The 27,415-nt window shown below is 33.9% G+C and overlaps 1 protein-coding gene and 1 non-coding gene across 2 annotated transcripts in view; one reads left to right on the forward strand and one right to left on the reverse strand.

Annotated features, from left to right (window-relative positions):
- Nucleotides 1-27,415, reverse strand: part of TBC1D32 (TBC1 domain family member 32) — a 248,526-nt gene that overhangs the window by 29,348 nt on the left and 191,763 nt on the right. The window contains exons 28-32 of the mRNA XM_066248097.1: nt 26,196-26,265; nt 23,954-24,069; nt 22,990-23,144; nt 13,966-14,106; nt 5,618-5,806 (exon numbers count right to left, since the gene is read on the reverse strand). Of these exons, the coding sequence (XP_066104194.1) occupies nt 5,618-5,806; nt 13,966-14,106; nt 22,990-23,144; nt 23,954-24,069; nt 26,196-26,265 (671 nt within the window). The remainder of the gene's footprint in view (nt 1-5,617; nt 5,807-13,965; nt 14,107-22,989; nt 23,145-23,953; nt 24,070-26,195; nt 26,266-27,415) is intronic.
- Nucleotides 17,077-17,152, forward strand: TRNAV-GAC (transfer RNA valine (anticodon GAC)). Its single transcript has one exon. It is a non-coding gene; the product is annotated as a tRNA-Val (tRNA).

Raw genomic sequence — 27,415 nt, forward strand, 5'->3', positions numbered from 1 at the left:
CCAAGCTATTTATCAGCTATAGAGTTCAAAGTCATAGTTACAGAATTCTCAACAGCATAAGAAAGTACATAGAAACCATTAAAAAGGACCAGTCAGGAATGAAGAACACACTGGAAAGAATAAACAGTAGGTAGAATGAAGCAGAGGATAAAATCAGTGATATAAAGGACAAGGTGGAAAAACATATCCAATCAGAGCAGGAAAACATATTTTTTAAAATGATAACAGTTTGAGAGAACTTTGGGATAACATGAAACATAATAACATCCACCACTTAGGGTACCAAAAAGGAGAAGAGAGCAAAGGATCAAAAACCTATTTTTTTTTAAAATGAACGAAAACTTCTCTAACCTGGTGAAGGAAAAAGACATGCAAGTCCAGGAAGCAAAGAAAATTCCAAACACGATGAACTCAGAGAGGTCCATGTCAAGACATATAATTAAAATGATAAATGTGAAAGACAAAGAAAGAATCTTAAAAACAGCAAAAGAAAGACAATTACCGACAAGGGAGCTCCCATAAGACCATAACCTGATTTTTCAACAAAATCAGAAGAGATTGGCATGAAATATTCAGTGATAAAAAGGAAGAATCTATAGCCAAGACTACTTTAATCAGCAAGGCTATCATTTAAAAAGGAAAAATTAAGTTTCCCAAACAAGAAAATGCTAAAAGAGCTTGTTATCATCAAACCAGTATTTACAAGCAATGTTAAGGAGTATGGTTTAAAGAGAAGAAAAAACAGGAGAACACAATTAAAAGAATAAAACGGCAATAATACATACCTATCAATAATCACTTCTAGTGTAAAGTAGCTGAATGGATGAGAAAACAAGACCCATATATATGCTGTCTACAAGACACCCACCACAGAACAAAATACATACATTGACTAAAAGTAAAGAAATGGAAAAAGCTATTTCATGCAATGGAAGGAAAAAAGAAGTTGATGTACAAATACTTATATCTGACAAAATAGACTTTTAAAAAAAGCTACAGTAAAAGATAAAGAGGGGTACTACATAATGATAAAGGGAGAAATCCAACAAGAGTGTATAACTCTTGTAAACATTTATACACCCAACATAGTAGCACCTAAATATGTAAAGCAGATCTTGATAAACATAAAGGGAGCCCCCTTCCTGATTTCCTCTTCTTTGCTTCCTGATTTCCTCATTCTTGTTCCTACTTTTATTTGTGTGTATCAATAAATACCTGTAAGAACTGTAGGTCAGGGTTGTCTCATGAAACCTGTATAGGGGATTGTGATGCGGTCTCCCCTAGGTCCCTTGGTGCACACCATGTGGTCTCTGAGAAGTCCTTGTCCATGCGACAAGAACTACCTATGCTTCTGAAACTATTCCAAAAAATTCAAAAGGAGGGAAGACACGCAAGCTCATTTAATGAGGCCAGCATTATCATAATTCTAAAACCAGGAAGACACTAAAAAGAAAAAAAAAATTTTGCACCAATATCCTTGATGAGTAAAGATAATAAAAACCTCAACAAAATATCAGCAAACCAGATCCAGCAATACATTAAACAGATAATAAATCATGATCAAGTGGGATGTATTCTGGGGATGCAAGGTTGGTACAATATCTGCAAATCAACAAAAGTGATATACCACATAAAGTGAAGTATTAAAACAATATGATCATATCAATAGATGCAAAAAAATCATTTGATAAAATCCAGCTTCTGCCTGATCAGGTGGTGGCGCAGTGAATGGAGTGTCGGACTGGGATGAGGAGGACCCAGGTTCGAGACCCCAAGGTCACTGGCTTGAGCACGGGCTCATCTCTCATTTTGAGATTGAGCAAAAATCTCACCAGCTTGGACCCAAGCAAGGACTCATCGCTGGCTCAAGCAAGGGGTTACTCAGTCTGCTGAAGGTCTGCGGTCAAGGCACATATGAGAAGGTGAACAATGAACAACTAAGGTGTCGCAAAGAAAAACTGATGATTGATGCTTCTCATCTCTCTCCATTCCTGTCTGTCTGTCCCTATCTGTCCCTCTAACTCTCTGTCCCTGTAAAAAAAAAAAATCCAGCTTCCATTTATGATACAAACTCTCAGTAAAATGGGAATAAAGAGAATATACTTCAACATAATAAAGACCATATACAATAAATCACAGCCAACAGCATATGCAATGGGCAAAAATATATATGTTTCCCTTAAGATGAGGAATAGGGCAGGAATGAATGTCCAGTTTCACCACTCTTATTCAACATAGTACTGAAACTCCTAGCCACAGCAATCAGACAAGAAGAAATAAAAGGCATCCAAATTGGAAAGGAAGAAGTAAAGCTGTCATTATTTGCAGATGACATGATACCATATAGAGAAAAACCTAGTAAGTCCATCAAAAAACTACTAGAACTAAATTAATTCAATAAAATAACAGAATACAAAATAAATATCCAGATATAAGTTATCTTTCTGTATATCAATAAAATCTCTGAAAAAGGGAAACTAAGAAAACTATCCCATTCACAATTGCTTCAAAAAGAATAAAATATCTAGGAATAAATTTAACCAAGATATAAAACATATATTTGGAAAACTACAAAATATCAAGAAAGAAAATATAAAAATAAGTAGAAACATATACCATGTTCATAGATAGGAAAAATAAACTTCATTAAAATTCTTATACTACCCAAAGCAATCTATATATTCAACACAATGGCTATCACTATATTAATGGGGTATTTCATAGAACTAGAACAAATATGCCAAAAATTTATATGGAACTACAATATATCCCGAATAGACACAGCAATCTTGAGGAAAAAGAATAAAGTTGGAGGAATCACACTATCTGATAACAAACTATACTGCAAGGCCCTAGTAATAAAAAGAAACATCATGGTACTGGCATAAGAACAGTTGTAAAAAAATCAATGAAACAGAATAGAGAGCCTAGAAATAATCCCACCTCTTTATAGTCAATATTAAACAAAGGAGGTAAAAGATAGCTTATTCAATAAATAGTGTTAGAAAAATTAGACAAATAAACACAAAGAAATGAAACTACACCAACTTCCACCAACCATACACAAGAATAAACTTGAAATGCATTAAAGACTTAAGTGTTAGACTCCAAACCATAAAAAATCTAGAAGAAAACATAAGCAATAAAATCTCGGACATTTCTCATAACAATATTTTTTTCCTGATATATCTGTCAGCTTGGGCAAGGGAAACAAAAGAAAAAATAAACAAATGTGACTATATCAAACTAAAATGTTTTTGCACAGCAAAGGAAATCATCAACAAAATGAAAAGACAATCCATTGATTTAGAGAACATATTTGCCAGTGATACATCTGAGGGGAGGTTATTATCCAAAACTTATAAAAAATGTATACAACTCAACACCCAAATAAAAAAATAATAATAATAAAACAATCCAATTAAAAAATGGGCAAAGAACCTGAACAGACACTTCTCCTCACACCTGCCAGAATGGTTGTCATCAATAAATCAACAAACAAGTACTGGCATGGATGTGGAGAAAAGGGAACCCTCATACACTGTAGGTGGGAATGCAGACTGGTGCCAACAGCAGTCACTGTGAAAAACAGTTATGGAGCTTCTTAAAAAAATTAAAAATGGAACAACAGCCTTTTGACCCAGTGATCCCATTTCTGGAAATATATAAAAAAAATCACGCCTGACCTGTGGTGGCGCAGTGGATAAAGCATCGACCTGGAAATGCTGAGGTCGCCGGTTCGAAACCCTGGGCTTGCCTGGTCAAGGCACATATGGAAGTTGATGCTTCCAGCTCCTCCCCCCTTCTCTCTCTCTGTCTCTCTCTCTCTCTGTCTCTCTTTCTCCCTAAAAAAAAATTTTAAAAAATAAAAAAAAAATCACAAAACACTAATTCAAAAGAATATGTACACTCCTATGTTCATTGTAGTGTTATTTAAAATAGCCAAGGTTTGGAAGCAGCTCAAGTATCCATCACTAGATGAGTGGATAAAAAAGCTATGGTACATTTACATAATGGAAGACTACTCAACCATAAAAAAGAAGGAAATCTACCCTTGCAACAGCATGTAGCAAGGATGCACCTAGAGAGCATTATGCTAAGTGAAATAAACCAGCCTCAGAAAGACAAGTACCATATGATTTCATTCTGCGTGTAATCTAATGAACAAAATAAAAACTAACAATTAAAAAATAAATAAATAAACTAACAAGCAAAATAGGGATAGAGTCATAGATAGTAGTCAGCTGACAACTTTTGGTTGGGGGAGGGTTGAATGGCTGGTGGTGGGGATTGAGCAACAGAAAAAAGAAGAGAAAAAACTTATGGACAACGGTGTGATGACTGCTGAGAGGGCTGTGAAGTAGAGGGGAGGTGGAAAAGGGTATGGGGGCAACAAATATTTATGGGCGGAGATTTGAGTTGGAGAACACACAATACACTGTACAAGATGATGTGCTGTGGATATGTGAACTGAAACTTTTTCTTAGTTAGTGTTACCCCAATACATTCAGTTATAAAATAATCTTTCAAGAAAACATTTTATAAAAAATAGTTGGAAGTTTAAAAATATATAGAATATAAAGGCATGAGAAATTATATGTATTTTTTAAAATACCAAACCTACGTTTAACACAGTAACTTATATTCTAATTGACTATGTGAGATATGGAAATATAAAAACAATATGTTTTTGTCATAGCACATTAGTTAAAAACAAAATTTCAGATCCAGACAGCTTAATTTTATATCCCAGCTCCTTCATTCTCTACCTGTATAATTTTGGGTAATTTACTTAATTCAGTGGCTTGGTTTCCTCACCTTTAAAATAAGGATGATAATAGTACCTACCTCCATAGGTTGTTTGTAGGATTAGAAGAGAGTCTAGCAAAGTATATGACTTAAGCATCCCATCAAAGATAGCCATTAATTCTTTTTTTTTTAATTTAGAAAATTAAATTTAACAGGGTGACATTGATCAATAAGAGTACATAGGTTTCAGGTAAACATTTCTCTAGCATTTGAACTGTTGTTTATGTTGTATACCCATTACCCCAAATAAAATCATTTTCTGTCACCTTATATTTGTCCTTCTTTACACCCTTCCCCTAATCTCCTCCCTTCGACCCCTCTCCCACATCCCTTTTCCCCTGGTAATCACTTCACTTTTAACTGTGTCCATGAGTCTCAATTTTATATCTCACCTATATGTGAAATCATACAGTTCTTAGTTTTTGCTGATTTACTTTACTCAGTATAATGTTCTCAAGGTCTATCCATGTTGTTGTAAATGTTACTAGGTCATCATTTCGAATGTCTGAGTAGTATTTCATGGGAATGTAAATTAGTACAACCATTATGGAAGAAAGTATGGTGGTTCCTCAGAAAATTAAGAACAGAACTACCATATGACCCAGCAATCCCTCTAAGGGGTATCTACCCCCAAAGCTCAAAAACAGTGGTACATAAAGACACATGCAGCCCCATGTTCATCGCAGCATTATTCACAGTGGCCAAGACATGGAAACAACCAAAGTATTCCTCAATAGAGGATTAGGTAAAGAATATATGGTAGCCATTAATTCTTAACCATGTTCCCTTTAGCTATAAGGACACTTACTTTTAGGTAAACCTGCAGATCTTGAGTCTGAGTGTGTTGTAGAATGTCTTGTTGCAGATATTTGAATATAGCTATACAGATATACACTTGATAATCAGGACCAAGAAAAACACAAGTAGCAATATAATGGCAGATTTCTCTCCAATCTAAATAATTCCAAAAACATTGAGTTATCCATTGCAGACAAATCTATAAAAAAAAGAAGTCAATTTATTAGAAAGTTTATAAGACCCTATCTGACTTTCAAAATGCAAAAACTAATAACACACAAAACCAATGAAGAGCTTAGCATTTAATCAAAATAGAAAGACATTCTGCATATAAGCTTGGCAAAGATGTTTCATCTATTTGCTTAATGCATGAGAAAACTTTCATGGTCTTGGGTATCAGGATTTGGGGGAAACTGATAGTGTTCACACTGCTCAGTAACACCAGTCTGCTCCCTACAGATCAAATGATGAGGCTATTTTAATTCAGAGATGAAAGTTTTTTTTTTATCCTACCTATAATCACAGATGTATAATTATGGAGATGACAGATTGCTAAATGTTACATTAATGCAAATGGACTCTAGATGAATCAGAAAACAATTTAAAGCAAACAGAATTATATAACATAAAACTGAGAATGTAGAGAATAATTCAAAAATGAGACTTCAAAAAAATCATTTATCTTACTTTTTGAACAATATTTGTTCAGACTGTAAAAGAGATATGTGTCTACTGTGGGAAAACAGAAAAATTTAAGAAAAAATAACAACCACACAGAGATTAACATTAAGTTTTTGGTACATTAATGTTATAGATGAAATTGTGTATTCATGCACAAAGTATGACAAAGTCTTAACCTCAGTACTTGCGAATGTGACATTATTTGGAAACAGAGTCTTTACAGAAGTAACCAAGATAAAATGAGGTCATTAGGATGAACCCTATTCCAATATGACTGGCATCCATAGATACATAAAAAGGGGAAATTTGGACAAAGAGTCACACATAGAGGGAAGATGTAAGAAAGTCACACATAGAAAATGTCACACATGAAGACAGATGACTGATGCACCTGCAAGCCAAGAGACACCTGTGGCTACTAGAAGCTAGGAAAGAAGCATCAAAGAGTAGTCCTTCACCTGATATGGTCAGAGGAAACAGCCTTGCCAACACTTTGATTTTGTGTGCTGGTCTCCAAAGTTGTGAGACAATAAGTCTCTGTTGTTTTAAGCATCCTAGTTTATGATACTTTGGTACTGCAGTCTTGGGAAATTAAGACAATTAATTACTTTCCAATATTTTAGTTTTCATTCATGGTCAACAGATTACCACTGAGGAAAGATTTCCTTTATTAAGCCTATCTTCTCCTATAATTTTATGTCTAAGTGGGGATGGGGGAGTGGAAAAAGAAAATGGGAACAGATACAGTGGCTTATATCAATTTATCATAGCTATAAAAGATACAAAGTCACAAATTTTCTTTTGTTCTTTCATTTGGTCCTTTTAAAAATATATTCTTGAATAGTTTCTAAATTTTGTTTTTATAGCCTGATTCAACTTTTAAGGATGCTGATACCACTTTTAACTGTCTTTAACATGGTATATTAGTTTACCAAGGCTGTACCAGAGACAGGGTGAGTCAACCACAGAAATTAATGTCACACAATTCTGGGGAAGTCAAGGTGTTGGCAGGGTTTCTTCTGAGGCCAATCCCTTTGGCTTGTAGTTGCCTGCCTTTGCTTATATTTTTACATGGTCTTATCTCTGTACTCGCCTGTGTCCAAATTTGTTATGACCTCATTTTAATGTAATTATCACCTTTAAAGACCTTATCTCTATATAGTCACATGCTAAAGTACTGGGGGTTAGAATGTTGACATATGCATTTGGGGAGGTAACACAATTCAGCCCATAACAGCTGATATCATGGAGTTTCCTTTCCAATATATAATTACTCACATCGGCCATTAACCTTTAAATCTCAGTCATTATAGGCATATCTTTTGATCTCATCTTCTGGTCATATTTCCTATGTTGTTATTGATAATGTCAACTATATCTGACCAAATATTTTCTTCTTTTTTTTATTGTAATTCTGCTCTCAGTTATAAGATTTTCCTTTCTACTATGCTCCAAGTATTTTCATAGATCTTATGAGTTGACAGTACTTAATTAGAATACGGTATGTCTATAAATGTCTAATATTTGTCAACAGGCAGAATATAATTAATTTCCTTTGGTCCCATATTTAGTGTTCACTTGACATTGATAAGATTCTTCTCCAAGACCTCAACCGGGAAGGTAAGTTGGTATTGAAGAGTTCACTACCAAACTTCCATTGCCCCCCAAATATTGACATATTGTGGCTCTACTGGACTGGGAGGAAAAATACATCCTGCTCCCATTTGATTAGATAGATTGAAGCATTCAATGGTTCTTTGACTAGAAGCAATACTTTTAATTCCTTTAAATCAGTGCAGGGTTCTCTGTGCCTCTGTTCTTTGCTATAGCTATTAATGCCAATCAACTGAATTAATGAAAATGAGAATCTCTGGATGAATGAAGGAGAAACAACTGAGGAGTAGAAATTAATATGGATAATCTCAGCAGCCAGAAAGAGTAGTTTCCATTCAGTTGTAGGTTTCAAGGATGACTAGAAAGTAGATACAGATGAAAGAGGTCACAGATACTGCCCATCTTTATTCTAGTCGGCCTTACTCTTCTACAGGTTGAATAGTATGAAACTGCTGATCACTGACTCATTTGAACCTCTAAACCTACCAACTTTATGTGTTCCAACAAATATATCTGAAGTTAAGATGTATGTAGATAGGTAATTATCCATCTACTTTTATCTGAATTGGTTAAAAGGAAGTCACCCCAGAATCTGCACTTAGTTCTTTATTATATAGTTTCTAATGCTGTTGCAATTTTCTGGCATTTGCATACATTCAAGCATTGTTTTCTATACATTGTTTATTTCTCTTCCATTTAATGAAGAAATAATATCTGTCTTTTCTACACATGGGGAAATTGAGAAGAAAATGAGAGAAAACTGAAGGCACTTTGAAAATATATGTGTTATATATGTTATTCTATAACAAAGGTACAGATGTCTAGTATTCATTTATATTTATTTATACCTAATATACAAGATTATAATTTTTAAGTAAACAAAAGACATTTGGTCCCTATTCTGATGGACCTTACACTTGAAGGGGAGAGATATATTTTCTAAAAATATGACCTTCTTGTCTTGGTAGAAATTATACGTGCTATTGTTAAATGTACAAGATACTTTAGAATTATTACATTATAATAAAAGTCAAAAATACTATTTCCCTGATAGAATGATAAACTATGAGTCATATTTTTTAATCCTTGAACAAATAACTTCTCTATCTTTAGAAAATGCAAGGGTCTGTGAACAGCTGACAGTCTGAGATTCTAAAAGGACAAAGGAAGTTGTATGTGTCCAAAAGGACATAAAATTTTTCTTTTAACATTTTTATATAATAGATATATATAAATGAAAATTGTAGAGGAACCAGATCTAACACAACTTCAAAATTTTGATTAGTTGATATGTTCCAAGTCCATTTTCCTCTATAGGTTCCACCTCTTTAATATTTTTAAGATAAGATACACCTTAAGTTGCTATAAGTTTTGTCTGGAATTATTTTAAGACACATTGAAAATCTCAGTTATCATTGCCATCAGCATAACTTTTCATTTCATTTAGCACACAAAAAATAATCTCATAGTAATAATAATACCAACACTACCACAAGCACTATGGTTACTCAAAACATAGAATTTTTGCTGTTCTCTGTCTTTTGATGACATATCACTAGATCTGTACAGTCAAATGAAGGAGTTTCAAAGTGCTTCTCATGAGCTTATATCATCAGGTGGTACTATTAGGTTTATTTGATTCAGTCTGATTTCGTATTTTTAAGGACAAAACTTATTTATTTAGTGGGTTATTTATAGGTATATATTTATATTATTATATAAAATATTGAAACAATTTGAAAGTAAAATTACAAAGCAAGGTACATTCCCTGGCTCTTCAGCTCATCCTTCCCTATCATAAAAACAATCATTTAAAAAATATGGTAAACTCATTCATGTTTTTAATATAAACACATTTGGTGTGTGTGTGTGTGTGTGTGTGTGTATTTGCTATGTATCATTCTACAGCAACATATAAAGTTATTTTTCACTCATTTTTATAATTTCATAGTACCCCTCTGTGGACGAACCATTATTTATTCAACCAAATCCCTATTCATAGACATCTGCATTGTTTCTAGTTATTTGCTACTATATATAATGTTATAAAAATATATCTGTATGCATGCATTTTCTAAATTTTTAGTGTGTCTCTGGAGTAGACTTCTATAAATGACATTGCTGAGTTAATGAGTAAATGCACATGTGATTTTTCCAAATTTCCTCTTCCAAGTCTTAAAAATGTACTACATTAAAGAAAACTAAGCAGTTGAATTCTCATATTCATTAAAAAATATTAGTAGTAGTTTATGAAACCGTTTACAAAGTGAAAAAAACTAATTATGCTTATAAACTAATATTCTTATAAACTAATATTCTTTAGAGCTAATTACACTTTAAAACATTTAAATGGCTTTTAGGTTCCTAAGAAAAAAAACTAATTTGTACAATATGCATCAAAAATTTTCCTCCCTAGGAAATTTTTCCCTTCAACCATACCTAAGCTTATGCCAAAGGACATTAAGATATAACCTTGAGATAAACATAATTATTTTATCTGAGGTAAATTATTCTCATATGTATGTAAATTTAACAGTCTTCAAAGAATTCCATAAGAATTAAATAAAAATAAGTTTAGTTAAAAGAATTACTTATAAATACCTGATTAAACCAAAGTAGCTATGATTTAAATGATCGAGTTTATGATCCAAAGACACTATTTTTAAAAACTATACACAACTTGTTTTATTTTTTCTCAGGATAGAAAGAATATTATTAGCAAAGTAAGAAATAAATCTGATTCCAAAACCAAATAGGTGGTTTTAATTCTTCATTATCAGGATACCCTAAGGAAGTTAATTAACTTTACTGATCCTGCATTTCTTCATCTGTAACACGAAGAGTTACAATTTTAATAGAAATAAGGTCTGAAAATATACTTCTTATACTGCAAAGAGCTGCTATAAATAAAAGATAGTCTTTTTGTTGCACTTCTAGGCATGACAATGTGTCAGACACTCAAATGTGCTGAAGCTAAGTCAGGCACTCACATTTTTAAGAAATTTCAAAAGGTAAGAGAGGTAAAGGATACAAATAACTATTCCATAAAGCAAGGCATATATTTCTACTAGAGAGGAGGTATAGAAGCAGTATACAAACTCAAAGCAAAGCAGAATCATATATCTGTAGGTGATCCAGAGGTTTCTTTTTGGACATACCTTCAAGGATATGTACCTGACAAGTAAAGATGGAACATGGGGGAGTGAGAAGGTATCATCTCAAATAGCAACACTAGCCACATAAGGAGAGGTCAAGCCTGGGACACATTTAAGTATGATTCTAAGTTAGGGGCATTCCCAGTGTAAACATTCTACTTTGTATTTGCATAAATTTGCATTTTAAAAACGCACTGTCACAGAATATGAAACAGTAAAATAGTTTTCTATATAGTAATTCTACCTTTACAATAGTGCTGGTGATAAAGACCCAGAAAAAGAAAAATCAGGTTTTTGTCGAGTATAATCAGAAGATTATCCATGTTAGCCTGCTTGCTGACACAGTACAGTACAATAATCAATGATATGTCAAATTATGTCCCAAAGGAATTGCAAAAGATAAATCATGAAAGATATGTGATACTTCTTAATCCAGGAAAGATGATAAAATTCAGTAAAAAAATTTTTTAAAGGTAAAATTTGTCAAAAAGTTAAGCTGAATATGTGATTTTCTGTTCATTTAAAAAGAAAGAACAGCCTGACCTGTGGTGGCGCAGTGGATAAAGCGTCAACCTGGAAATGCTGAGGTCGCCGGTTCAAAACCCTGGGCTTGCCTGGTCAAGGCACATATGGGAGTTGATGCTTCCAGCTCCTCCCCCCTTCTCTCTCTCTGTCTCTCCTCTCTCTCTCTCTCTCTCTCTCCCTGTCTCTCTCTCTCTCTTCCCCTCTCCTCTCTAAAATGAATTAAAAAAAAGAACATATATTTAAATTTCAAGTTCCTTTCCAACCTGTTACTTTTATAAGAAACTCTAATCCATAAGTATATATTTCTAACTACATTTAATTTTTTTCTATTCTAATTGATCTTATTATTTTTAGAGAGGTACATATTTTATTTAGCAACCTACCCCACAAATCCCTCATTAATCAACCAATCTTAATCCCTTAGTGTCTATAAATTAACAACTTCAAAAAAAACTGCTTCTAATTAGGTCAAAATGAATAAGTTTTGAAATACTAAATTTGTATCCAAATAATTATTTAACCACATATACCCATTCAGTTATTTAAAAACAGTTTTCACATTCTATAATTAGCAATAAAATGGCAAATACTATCAACAAATCAATGATATATATTTTAGATTTAAAATTATTAGCTCAGAAAAGGAGCCAGTAAAAAGGTATTTCCACTTTAGGTAATTTAAGAAACATAATATTACTGCTGAGATATAATGCAGTGGTTTTTATTAGATATATCTGCTTGCTACATGTAAGCAGTTTCAAATTGATAAAAAGATGTCAAATTGATAAAGAGATGCCAAAATGATAGGTACTGGCCTGACCTGTGGTGGCGCAGTGGATGAAGTGTCAACCTGGAATGCTGAGGTCGTTGGTTCAAAACCCTGCACTTGTCTGGTTAAAGCACATATGGGAGTTGATGCTTCCTGCCCCTCCCCCCTTTCTCTCTCTTTCTATCTCACACTCTCTCTCCTCTCTAAAATGAATAAAAGAAAAAAGTTTTAAAAAAATGATAGGTACCAAATTCATACAGTGGGGCCTGAGGTATTGCAAATGTTTCCCATGGACTTTGGTAGTTTATTTTTAAATTTAAAAATCTATGTTAGGAACTAGTAAATGACTGGAAGTATCAGATAATGCATTTTCTATTAATCAATACTAGAATGGCTAAAAGGAACTCTCAGGAACTTATTGCTCATTGCCTTGGATTTTTAGAAGATTAAAAGAATAGATTATTAAGTTTATAGTAAATATCTAAGTAAGTACTTCCAACCAGAATTAAACATTTTGTGATTCAAAGTTCTCGGAAGTGTTTCAGGAACATATACAGTAAGAGCTAGAATTGGCTAAGAGTATTTCTTTCCACTATATACAATTCCTTGCTATCGTTAGATTTTTATTCAACTCAGGAAATTTAAAACTCAGCAGATGGAGTAACTTGATGTAAGTCAATTTAATAAATGCCATAAGGGCTCTTCAAAATACGTATAAAAGCACATGTCATATTAGGAAGAACTATTGTCTAATTAAGAGGAAAAGGTTTCCAGTAAGACAAATCCAAGGGAATGAAAGATAATTTACTATTAAGAAATCTATCAGATACGTCACATAAACAGGTAATATAAGCTCCAAGATCAAGATAATCTTAAGTATAAAAAAACATCAGTGGCTACTGTCAATGTGACCACACGCACAATTACAGACCCTAGAAAAATGACTACAACTTCTCAGACCTCAATAGCAGAAACAGCTCCAGGCTTTCTTGTTAGATAAGACATAGTATCTCACATACCAGATACTCAGTGTTGCTAAGAATTATTGCCTTCAGTTACTTAATCCTTAAATTAGCCTGCTAAAGTAGACATTACCTTCGAAAACCTACATTATAAACTACAGAATGTATATACCTTTGAATAGCTAAACTTGAACTCGAATTCTGTGAGTGCCAGATATCTACTTTAAAGTAAAGCTACCTATTATAATAGATGCAAAGGAGAAGCCAGTTTAAGGATTTAAACACAAAGGTATAAATACTTACCAAAATGATTTTATTAATTTAAATGTATTTCCTATATCTGATAAGAAAGTAATATTCTTTAAAGACACTAAAGTCTGAGAATTGAAGAAATACTATTTTTTTTTTAAAGGGATTTATTTATTTATTTATTTATTTATTTTTTAATTTTATTTATTCATTTTAGAGAGGAGAGAGAAAGGGACAGAGAGAGAAGGTGGGGAGGAGCTGGAAGCATCAACTCCCATATGTGCCTTGACCAGGCAAGCCCAGGGTTTCGAACTGGCGACCTCAGCATTTCCAGGTCGACGCTTTAACCACTGCGCCACCACAGGTCAGGCTGAAGAAATACTATTGTCCCCTGACGGATTACCTGTGACGGTGCAACACCAGACATGTGGAAGGCTGAAAACACAAGTGGCACCTCCACCTTCAGGAGCATTTCAATATAGTGAGTGCTGCAAAAATATACTGGATGGATGCCGGATTCCACAGTGTCAGTAGCTAGGTACTGCTGCATAAAGAAGAGAAACTGAAATCAATGAATATGCAGCTAATTTAAAATAATCAAACATCTAAATTTTTTGCTTTGAATTGCTACTTCAAAATTAATGTTGTGGCATAACAAGTTATGCAAATATTATAGATATGTAAATTTAAAAGTCAGAATTTTAAAGACTGGAAAGCATAAATCTCAATAAAGGTAAAATGCTCTATCTTCCATTGAAGCTGACACTTCAAATCTGGACCACTTCAGTCCCCTGTGGAATGATGGGGATGACTGTTGCAGAAAAGAATAAATGTATGAGTGAATAAAGAAGTGATAAATGCTTTACTTTCTAATACTAATGGTATTTCCATATACTTTCTATTCTTGGTTTTCACCAATAATTCCATAATGTTAAAAAGTTTTAGTTTGTCACCTCTTAGAATATTTGCCTAATTCCCTTTTTTTAAGTTAACGTAAACCCAAATATAAATTTGTAACTTGTGTTACTAATAACTAATATCGTATATTCCATAAAAAAATCAACTCTAAAACTGGGGGAAAAATACATAATACATTCATTCACATCAAAATTCTCAGGCCAACTATTTTATATACATAACACATACATATGTATATATATAATTTATATTTATTTTTATGTTATTTTTATTTATATGTCCTTATACTACATACATGTGGATATATAAACACAAGTATTTATAAACTTATTTTTCAGCAATTTCTTTATAAAGCTTTTTTAAATTTAGCTTTTAGATACAATCTATTATCGTGAATATTCTATACTATTTTATTGAGTGTTATAAGTCCAACATTTAACCACAATAACTTCTTTTAAGAACAAACAATACAAAAAAAAACAAAAACAAAAACAAAATACACTTAAAGATATAAATTTATTTCAAGAAAAAATTAGACTAGCCTGACCTGTGGTGGTGCAGTGGGATAAAGCGTCATCCTGGAAGTGCTGAGGTTGCGATTTGAAACCCTGGGCTTGCCTGGTCAAGGCACATATGAGAGTTGATGCTTCCTGCTCCTCCCCCCTTCTCTCTCTCTGTCTCTCCTCTCTCTCTCTCTGTCTCTCCCTCTCCTCTCTAAAATGAATTAATTAATTAATTAAAAAAAAAGACTACATCCTTTGATTCACCTTTAAAAAAAAATTAGACTAGCAATTATATCTTAAAGACTTATAATAAAAGTTGATACTCGGCCCTGGCCGGTTGGCTCAGCGGTAGAGCGTCGGCCTGGCGTGCGGGGGACCCGGGTTCGATTCCCGGCCAGGGCACACAGGAAAAGCGCCCATTTGCTTCTCCCCCACCCCTTCCTCTCTGTCTCTCACTTCCCTTCCCGCAGTCAAGGCTCCATTGGAGCAAAGATGGCCCGGGCGCTGGGGATGGCTCCTTGGCCTCTGCCCCAGGCACTAGAATGGCTCTGGTTGCAGCAGAGCGACCTCCCGGAGGGGCAGAGCATCGCCCCCTGGTGGGCAGAGCATCGCCCCTGGTGGGCATGCCGGGTGGATCCCGGTCGGGCACATGCGGGAGTCTGTCTGACTGTCTCTTCCCGTTTCCAGCTTCAGAAAAATACAAAAAAAAAAAAAAAAAATTGATACTCAAATTATATCTAAAGAATACATAATTAAGTTTCAGAAGAGTATTTTATGTTTCTGCCTTTAAACCTTATATTTCTTATTTTTAAACCTTAATAAAAGAAAGTAATTACTTTTAAATTAAAACTAATCAAATTCACATAAAACAATTACATAAGAGTTAAGATACAGAGAATTTCTTTCCAACTTTATGACTAAGTTGCTTTTAAAAATTTAGGTCTGAGTTATATACTAAAGTTTCTGAAATTAGTAAGTTAATTTATTAGCAAATTTTTTGTTTTATCATTTATCATAAATAATTTATCATTTCACATGTAGAAATATATATTTGTAGAAAAATATATGTTATAGAAAAATATATTTTATGACACGTTCTCAGCAAGATACCTCACAGTACACACAAACATTAATTCTCTATATTGATGACAAAATATACATAGCATATGAAATGAACATCTTGTAGTAAGTTGCAGATAAATGTCTAGGACCAAAAATAATCCTAATGAGTAAATAAAAATAATAATATAAACTGCATAAGAATTAGTATCCTTTATCTTCTTTTGTGAAATACACAATGTGTTTCACTAATAAAAACTTATAGAATAAAATGAATGAATCTAACAAACATACATAAAAGCAAGAGTCAATTTATACATACAAAATATTTTAATTTCCAATACAAACTCAGGTAATGTTTTTCTAAACATATGTATAATAGTAGTGTAAGAACTGTATATAGATATATAAGAAATAATTCTTATACAGTATCTGTCTACACTGATTGAAAACAATGTACTTAGAGTTGGTCTATTAAGAGATGGTGGCAGTAGACTAATTACAGTCTCAAAGAGAACAAGCCATTATTATGTAATAGATTGCCAAAGATAAGGCAAGAGTTCACCTACTGTTAACAGATTATACTCTGTTGGAAGAAATTAAGCCATACTTTTGGTAACCAAAACAAGCTCCTAGCACCAAACCTTGCACAGAGTAGCTACTCAACAAATTACTGACTGAATAACAAGAAAAGATGCTGCCTGACCAGGCGGTGGCACAGTGGATAGAACGTCAAACTGGGACACAGAAGACCCGGGTTTGAGACCCCAAGGTCGCCAGCTTGAGCGCGGGCTTATATGGTTTGAGCAAAGCTCACCAGCTTGGACCCAAGGTCGCTGGCTTGAGCAAGGGGTTACTCGGTCTGCTGAAGGCCCACGGTCAAGGCACATATGAGAAAGCAATCAATGAACAACTAAAATGTCGCAACGAAAAACTAATGATTGATGCTTTTCACCTCTCTCTGTTCTTGTCTGTCTGTCCCTATCTATCCCTCTCTCTGACTCTCTGTCTCTGTAAAAAAAAAAAAAAAACAGGCCCTGGCCAGTTGGCTCAGTGGTAGAGCATCGGCCTGACGTGCAGGAGTCCTGGGTTCGATTCCCAGCCAGGGCACAAAGGAGAAGCACCCATCTGCTTCTCCACCCCTCCCCCTCTCCTTCCTCTCTGTCTCTCTCTTCCCCTCCCGCAGTTGAGGCTCCATTGGAGCAGAGTTGGCCTGGGTGCTGAGGATGGCTCTGTGGCCTCTGCCTCAGGTGCTAGAATGGCTCTGGTTGCAACAGAGCAATGCCCCAGATGGGCAGAGCATCACCCCCTGCTGGGAATGCTGGGTGGATCCCGGTCGGGCACATGCGGGAGTCTGTCTGACTGCCTCCCTGTTTCCAACTTTGAAAAAATACAACCCGCCCCTAAAAAAAGAAACCCGGGGCTTGCCTGATCAAGGCACATACAAGAAGCAATTACTATGAGTCAATGCTTCCTGCTTCTCCTCTCTTTAATCCCAGTAAGTTCACTTAAAATAATTTTATTAATTGGTCTATTAATTGTCATTTCATAATTCTAATTTATAGTAAATTGTGTTCATAAAGTCAGATTAATGATAGCTGAGCCACATGAATACAACACAGAATATTCTGAATAATTAAAATATAAATTACAGTTATTATATTTTAGTGTTTTGATGTATTTTGCTTAGTTACAATGCTCCAAAAGGATGGTAACTCTTATTAAAGGTAACTCTAAATAAAATCTAGAATATTGGATTAGGTGGAATACATATGAGATAACAACAACATTTACTATATATTATCTAAACAACATATAAACTGATACATAAACTATGCTAAAATCCTGGAAAAGATTATCAGTAAAATCTTTTTGGCTTGACATATACTAGAAAGTGGCATAATAGGAAACAAGGACTTTGTAAAATAATGAACACTCAGAATATTTTACTTTAGTGATTAAAAATAAAAGCTATGTGCTTTAAAAAACAAGAAACATAGTAAGCAGGTTCTTGATTTCTTTCTTCCACTAGAAATGACTGATGAGTCATTTTTATTCCTGACACTAAGAAAAATCTAGTTCTATATGGCTATGAAAATTAACCAGAAAGAACCTATTTGAAAGACAAAGGCTCCAAACCAATTAATCAGACTCATTCCAGTCCCAGCCAGCCCAGTGCTCCACTCTGGTGTTCTGTGGGCAGAGGACTAGAAATGCCTTATCAGCAATGATGCAGTGAGTCTGCACAGCCTGTGCAGCATCATGCACAAGCAGGAAGAAAAAACGTTGAAAATATTTTTTTAAGTTTGATTCAATAATGTTAAAACATAAATTTTTCTCCTCTCAGGAAAAATAAAACACATGAGAAAATGGAATCTTTTTTTTTTTTTTTTTTTTTTTTCATTTTTCTGAAGCTGGAAACAGGGAGAGACAGTCAGACAGACTCCCGCATGCGCCCGACCGGGATCCACCCGGCACGCCCACCAGGGGCGGTGCTCTGCCCATCCTGGGCGTCGCCATATTGCGACCAGAGCCACTCTAGCGCCTGAGGCAGAGGCCACAGAGCCATGCCCAGCGCCCGGGCCATCTCTGCTCCAATGGAGCCTTGGCTGCGGGAGGGGAAGAGAGAGACAGAGAGGAAAGCGCGGCGGAGGGGTGGAGAAGCAAATGGGCGCTTCTCCTGTGTGCCCTGGCCGGGAATCGAACCCGGGTCCTCCGCACGCTAGGCCGACGCTCTACCGCTGAGCCAACCGGCCAGGGCCGAGAAAATGGAATCTTCAAATATAAATACAATTTAAAGTCACATGTAAGAAGCAGAAGGGGTTTTGAAGCTAGTACTTTTTCCTGCAAGTGACTGGTCACATGACTTACTATTGCAAATGACCTGCAGGTGGGTTACAAGTGTGCCATAACATGCCAATGGTGGCAAAATTTGCATCTAAATGCATAAGTGACAACAGCAACACAACTTTGGAAGCTGGAAGGAGAAAGACTTCACAGGCCTAAAAGAGCAGAATCCTAAATTAACATTAAAGAAAGCTGAGAACCAACCAAGTTTACTCTGAAGAATACTTAAAAGCCTCAAAAATTGATGGCCAAGAACTTCTGGAAGTGGGAAAAATGAAGAAGGGGCTAAAATGAGAAGGACAGAATGAGCCTTTGAGCCTGAGACCTCTCTTGTTACCTGGGCAGAAATCTAAAATTTCATTTTCCTGAGTGGATCAAACAAAGGGTCTGGCTGAAGGGACACTAAGACTTTGTTAAGGACAGCGGCACCATACCAAAAGCAGAAGAACTGCACAAAAAATAGTTTTTTTTTAATCTAAATGAGTATTTAAATTCTATTAGAATTTTGAACTTTTTCTAGTGTTGGACAATTATTATTTTGTGAAGAGTAAGAGAGAACTGTGTGTATGTACATATAAATATATGTATGTGTGTATATAACCATCCCATGACCTTTCCTGTTGTACAACACTAGTTCATTTGAGTATTTCTTTAGCCTGATTTTTTATCAATGCAGTTTTGTATGTATATGAATATAAAATACTTCAGCTTTTAATCTCAACTTAATTTGTTTTTCTTTTTCATGTTTTACTAACAGAGAAGGCATATATAATTGTTACTATTGTTATAATCACTATTAAGGATTAAATATTCCTATAGAAAAACTAATTTCTTGATGTTCTGGTATCTTAATCTCTCATTTTATTAACAGCTTTGGTGTTAGCAATTAGCCAAACTGATTTTTGATGAATTTCCATAATAATTTTTGAGAACTTCAAATTAATATTTTATTTCCTATACTGATTATCATAGGCTAAGTTTTTAAACCTTTTTTTCCCCTAATTATTTCTTTTAAAAATTGTTTTTTATTTATTTCTTTTAGAAAGTGAAAGAGAGAAAGAGAGAAATCAATTTGTTATTCCACCTATTTATTGGAACATTGGTTGCTTCTTGTATGTGCACTGACTGGGGAGTGTTCCTGCAACCTTGGTGTATCAGGACGACATTATAACCAACTGAACTACTCAGCCAGGGCCTTATACTTTTTTTGATGCAATTTGTTTACAACAGTCTTAAGAATGCAGAGGACCGAACATATTTTAAATACATTTTCTAAGGTAACATAAGCCTACTGTCCATTACATACTTCTAGTTAAATATTAATTCACACATTTAACACATTAGTTAATATGGGCCATAGTATGGGACACATTAGTAAATAGAATTGAAAGCCCTGCCTTTGTAGAACTTAATTTGTGTATTTATTATTAATATATTATTAATATATTAATAAAGATATAAATTAAGCAACCTATTAGGAATTGATGTAGATTATAGAACAAAAGGACACAGTAGAACAGGATAATGAGGTTGGGGAATATGAGACTGGTGTAACAGGTTGAAGCTTTTTTGAGGTTGACTACTATAATGTGAGATGAAGCTAAAGAAGGTGAACCATTAGTGCTCTTAACAGCTGAAGCTACGGTGTCTCACTACACTGCAGATTTGCTTATTTTTATCAACCTGCATAAAACTGTCAGTACAATGTTTGAAACCAATGGATCAATCAAAATAGAAAACAAACCACTTTTTAAATAATACTAAGACCTACCAAATGCATTAACAAGTAAAGTGGCGCAGAGAAAACACCACTCCAAAAGATTTTTAAATCGAAAAAATGTATACTGTGGAGCGGTGAGTGTACAGCCATTATCACTATACTTAGCTAACAGTTCTAGATAGAATCCCTGAAGATGAATCTTAGCAGAATGTTACTGTTTTATAAAGAAGCACTAAAACAAACTACTGGTAATGAAATATCCAACTTGGTATGTTTGTACTTATATGTGGAATCCAGTGAACAAAATTAACTAACAAATAGAAGTAGAGGCATGGATATATGGAACAGACTGACAGCTGTCAGATGGGAGTGGGGTTGGAGGACTAATGAAAGAAGGTGAAGGGGTCAAGCAAAAAAAATATTTATATATATATATATATATATATATATATATATATATATATAGTGCACATAGACAGAGTCAACAGTGTGATGAAAGCCAGAGGGAAAGTGAAAGTGGGGTGGGGGTAGGTAGAGATGGGGCAAGGGGGTGGGGGTAAATGGAGACGGAAGAAAATTTGCTTTGGGTGATGGGCACATGCAGTGTGCAGATGATGTTTTACTGAGTTGTACACTTGAAACCTGTACGCTTTTTTGAACCACTCTCATCCCAATAAATTCAATAAACTATAAAAACTGTCAAGATGAAGAACCCAATGATGTTCTCCCTTTCTAGAGTGTGCCTTGCCTTTCTTTTCCTCCACTTCTTCCCCTCAGGTGAATTACTCATGCCTTTCTCTTTCCTGAGCTCCAAGGGCCTTTCTTCTGCCTCTGTAACTTGTTTCCTGAGCCTACTCAGTTCAGCTGGCTCACTTCTACTACCTCTGTAACTTTCTTAATAAACTTGCTCTTATAAAAAAAAAAGAATAAAATGATACAATGGAAGGCACTGCGTAAGTTTTCATTGATGTTTCAGCTGCCCCAACTGAAAGATGTCATGGCTTTACAACGAGAGTACATTCTAAAACACTGAGTTACATGTCCCTCCATTCCATTCACAGATCTATACTCCATAGTATACACTCCATATCAAAACCATAAATATAGTAAGATCCAAACATAGTAAGATCCAAGCGACTAGTCACACCTGGTTTCAGTTTTATAAAAAAAAAAAATGCTAGTAGAATACAACATTACTGTTGTTTTGTTAAAATAATGTGTCATGAAAAAGGTCATAGATTCAAAGCAGAAATGTAAAAATTACTGTTGAAAACATTTAACTGGTGATGTTCAACAGTGTCACAATCAGAACACTGAAGTAGAACAGTTAAGACTGGTGGAATGTAAGTATCAGTTAAGAATACTTGATGTGAGAATGTGTAAGTGAATTCAAAATCCATATTTATCAAAAGAATTTTCAACATATTTATAAATGGAAGAGTAAAAAATCTGTGAAATTTAAAATTCTTTTTCTGTACAATTTAAATAATTGTTTGAATTCAAGTTATTAAAAAGAAAATAGTTTCATTGTCTCATAAGTCTTATTCAGAAATTGTGCATAGCTACTTCAAGCATAAAATCATAAAATTTCAATATTTAATGTATCCTTTGATGCTTTGCTTTTATTTTCCTTATAACTAACATATATTATAAAAACATATAACAAATGTTTTCATCTACTGCCGTAGACAGACGCTCTCCAGCCCCTTCACTTATCCTTGGGTGCCACATGATTCCCTGTCCGGGTGCAACCTGTCAGGGAAAAGGCCTGGGAAGCACCAGAACGGCTGATACAGTACACAGCTCACCTGAGTTGGGGATCTTAAATGGCAGTAAGCAAATAAGTAAAACAAAACACAGGAACATTACTTGAGGGATTCATTTACCTCTAAACAAAACTCTATCAGATTCATGAGACTAGTAAAATCTTTAAAAATACACTCTATTGCCACAATCAAAACTCAACAGAAATCTCAAAAATGTATAAAAATGCATGTTTTTTCTCTATAGAATATGGCTACAGTTTCCATTTAATACTGTAATTTCACCGAGAAATTCTTTCTAAGAAAGCAACAAAAAATATTCATTCCAGTTTTCTTTTCAAATACAGAATTTTATAATTTACTAAATGACAAGTTTAAATGTATTAATATATCTATTACCATTGTTCTTTCATTCAGATACCGTTAGCTAAGACACCAAGTATTTGAGAAAATGTCAAATCTGTATCTTCAAGGAGAATCAGTCAAAAGTATTCATGTAGAAAATGAATATAAACTAAGAGTCCTCTACAAATAAAATAATAAGATCCCAATGACTTTTAATAGGATTTGCCTTAAAATTTAAAATACTCTTTTAAAAACAGACTGAAAAGTCTTACAGAAATATGTAGTCTTGGCAACCAAATAAAAGCAGAGGTTAGAAGCCTGGAGAACTGTTGAAGAAACTGGAATGTTTTCTCTTTGTCCCCCAACATTATCATGAACAAAGAAGACACAAACCAGTCGTGGCCAGCATAATGCCCCTGCAGGCAGACTGAGAAGCCCAGTTAAGGAACTCTTATATTATTTTATCTTATAAAATAATAACAACTCTATAAATATTCATTTCCAGGATCTCTATGAGGAAAGATATATTAATGATACTTTGTCCTCATTTTGTCTTTAACCAATTCATAAGATATTGATATAAAATTAAATTTTATTAATAAAAACTCACACAGTAACTATTATATGTACTTTTTGCTTACATGTCTAGCACTAGCAACTAAAGTAAAAATTATCTGCTTTGCAGAAACACACTTATTCAAATCACGAACAAAACAGGCCCATCCTTTCTCTAGTTCAAGCTATCTAGTAAATTACTAGCACAATCAATTATTTTAAAAATCTACACATTGTAGTTTCAGTAATGCAAATAGTTTGTATATGCTTTTCTCTTCAAATCAAATCCTGTTTCTAAAAAAAAAATCCTATTTCTGAAATATAACCAATTCAAATTTAATAATAAATGTATTTTTTATTCTAAAGTTATTAAATCTAGAATATTCTTTTTCTAGATTAATTAAATCTATTTTTAAGCTTTCATATATATCTGAAAATATATTCTAATAACTATTCAGTTGTAGATTCAATCAATATAGTTAAATTTAATAATCACTACTCAATTTAATAAAATGCACATTTAAAATACAAAATAAAATATTATGAAGTTATAATATTACAAATAAATCACTAATAGAGGTTAAAGTAGTATTTTACTATAAAAGCGTTAAGGCATCGCATCAAAAAATGATGAAAAATATACAAAGAAAGTGCAACTGTGCCTCTACTCAAAAAGGATATGAAGAGAAGACCCGACAGGAGCTTGCTGCTGTTTCAGAAACCTCTCACAGTGCTTGAAAACCCAGGCAAGATCATTTTCTGCACCATCTTTTAACAGTTTCAGCAACTTGCCATACCTGCTTTGAAAAACACACAAAATGATAAAAGTCAAGCCTTATATTGTAAATTCAGTTTTAGAAATCTATCGAAGTGCAGTCCTCTTGAAATCTCAAAGTTTTAAGTTTTCAAATTTCTACTTTTGGCATAACTATGCTTTACAGGGTACTTAAGTAATATTAACACTCAATATCTGTTACTGATGATTATGATATATTTGGATTAGCAGTATTCATCTTACAGTAGTAACTTTAAATGAAAATAAAGCAATAATGAGAGAACAAAACGTAAATACCATCAAGCTAGAAGTAGAATACAAGCATGTTTTCCCTGAACTTAATTGAAAACATGGACTATTGACAAATTAGAACGTTAAATCTAAGTAGCAATTTCAGAGGTTCATCTGTTCCAATGATTCTAAATAGGAGTGACACTTCCCCCAGGGGCCACTTTAGAAACATAAGGGGGCTTTTTTATTGTCACAGTGACTGGGACTCTATTGGTAGTCAGTGAGGAGCAGGAAGTTAGACATGGGACAGAGTGCTAATGACTTGAAAATGCCCTGCCTGTCATTTGCATGGATTAGAAAGCTACTTATAATCATATGAAATTGTTTTATATAGAATCATAAAATGTTTTCCCTATATTTTTTATATACACTGAATGGATCCACATATAAGTCAAGGAAAAATAGTTTGTTTTATTTGAAGCCTCACTAAGTCACTCTGTCAGGGACAACTCTCTTGCAGTATTTGAAGTTCCAAGATAAAATCAGTCTTTATTTGTAGCTGCCAGAGTCATGATGATTTCATGTGTCAGCTATGTCTTACACTGTAGTTATATACAAACATTTCAGTATATAACAATTTTCTATTTATTTCTTAGCAATTAGACATTGCATTGAACTTAAAAATATACTGCTCACAAAAATTAGAAGATATTTCTTTTTTTAAAAGATTTTATTTATTCATATTTATTAGAGAGAGGAGAGAAAGGAGGGAGAGAGAGAGAGAGAGAATGAACAGAGGGAAGAGCTGGAAGCATCAACTCCCATATGTGCCTTGACCAGGAAAGCCTGGGGTTTCGAACTGGTGAATTCAGTATTCCAGGTCAATGCTTTATCTACTGCATCACCATAAGTCAGACAGGGGGGATATTTCAAAATGAATATGAAGTGTTTAAAAATGCATTTGATTTTTTTTAATTAAACAAGAACATCAGAAAAGCAAATGACAACTCAAAGAAAGTTGTTAGATTATGCAAATGAGATGCAAAACCAATTTTATTTCATTGGTGAAAATGTGCTATATAAGAGGCTAAAAGTACTGGAGTATCTGCATGTTCACTGATTTTAAAAGTGCATTTTGAAATATCCCCTAATTTTTGTGAACAGTATATGTGACTAGCCTGCTTATATTATCCATGGGTCCCATTTCAGAACAGAAATAGGGCATTTAAAATAAAAAGCAGGTTGCAAAACATAATCAATGGGCTATACACCCTATGTAATGAAATTGGTGAGCTAGAATAGTACCATACTTTTCATTTTCATTAATATGATATGAATTTATAAAAACAGTCTTTTTAACATCTTTCACATGTATCTTTCTACAACTTGATTGTGATTCTGATCCTTCAGAATGAGACTATCAGGATCCACGTTTAATATGCAAGAATGAGGGGGCTGCTGGTCAAGGTCTCAGTCCTTAACTTCCAGTCCATTTCTTTTGAAAATTACAATCGTAGTACTAACAATTCAAACTACTATAATTGGTTTATTCATTTTAACTTCAGCATCTATCCTTAAGGTATTTTTGTATTCATCACCATAGCTTGATAATTTAAACTAAACGTATTTTAGAAAATGGTATGATTGTACTAGCAATGTGATGATTTTTACATTATTTTTGGAAAAAACCTCATAGTCATAGAGAATTAAATATTCTAAAATTAAACTCTGAAATAATAATGAATTGTAACTGATTTACCTACACAGGTCATTTAATCATGTGCCAATATCCTAAAAAAAAGTTATTTTCTGATTGATAAATTTCGCATTTAAAATATACAAAGGAGTTGATTGTTAAATTAAATACTATTAAGCTTATATCAGGAAATACACGAGAGATATTCCCCTGCAATATACCTGACAGTCATTTTAATGCCAAGCTGCTGCACCAATGAAAGACTTTCATTCTTCACATTTGCATCAGAAGCTAAAAACAATTGAAAATTGGGTTATAAAAATGTATAAAAATCTGCATAATAATCACATTTTAATTAAAAATTGATGAAAGTAATATTTTTCCATATTTTAATGTGAATTCTGAAAACACTAATGAATTTGTTCTTTTAAGAGTTGTCAGTTATATTTTCAAAGGAATTAACAAGAAACTTAAATAAATTTTCTCCTATAAAAGGCATTTTTAAAAGCATATTAAAACAACTAATCATAGTTTTAAAGCAATCCATTTTTACTTGGCTCTCAGAACACAAAACCTAATAACCCCCAAACGGTCTAGAATATTGTAATGCATATATAAGATTTTGAATTACACACACACATATGGCTGTTTATTTCTTAAAGATTTCAACATGAGTGCCAGGAAGGAAGAGTCAGTATCCTACTTATGATGTACAACAATGTATGAGAGTGGAGTGAACCGGTTTCTTCCTGCAGGAAATTCTCTGTGAAGTAGGAATTGTGATCGACTACCAAAAGTGAAGAAGGGGTTCCCTTTTCTCCACTTCCTTGAGAACACTTGTTTGTTGCTTTATTGATGACAGCTAAGTGAAATAAACTAGTCAGATAAAGACAAGTACCATATGATTTTACTTATATGTAGAATCTGATGAACAACATTGTGGAAGACAGGCTGTAAACTCACTAAGTCCTTATAGCCTAGGGCTTAGTTTAAGGCTAAGCTCTTCCCCATAACCTTTTTTTTTTTTTTTTTTAATAAATTTTTATTAATGGTAATGGGATGACATTAATAAATCAGGGTACATATATTCAAAGAAAACATGTCTAGGTTATTTTGTCATCAAATTATGTTGCAAACCCCTCGCCCAAAGTCAGATTGTCCTCCGTCACCCTCTATCTAGTTATCTGTGCCCCTCCCCCTCCCCCTAACTCTCCCTCCCTCCCTCCCATGTCCTCCCTCCCCCCCCACCCTTGGTAACCACCACACTCTTGTCCATGTCTCTTAGTCTCATTTTTATGTTCCACCAACGTATGGAATCATGTAGTTCTTGTTTTTTTTCTGATTTGCTTATTTCACTCCTTATAATGTTATCAAGATCCCACCATTTTGCTGTAAATGATCTGATGTCATCATTTCTTATGGCTGAGTAGTATTCCATAGT

The sequence above is a fragment of the Saccopteryx bilineata genome, chromosome 12, assembly GCF_036850765.1.
Source record: "Saccopteryx bilineata isolate mSacBil1 chromosome 12, mSacBil1_pri_phased_curated, whole genome shotgun sequence".
NCBI classification, from domain to species: Eukaryota; Metazoa; Chordata; class Mammalia; order Chiroptera; family Emballonuridae; genus Saccopteryx; species Saccopteryx bilineata.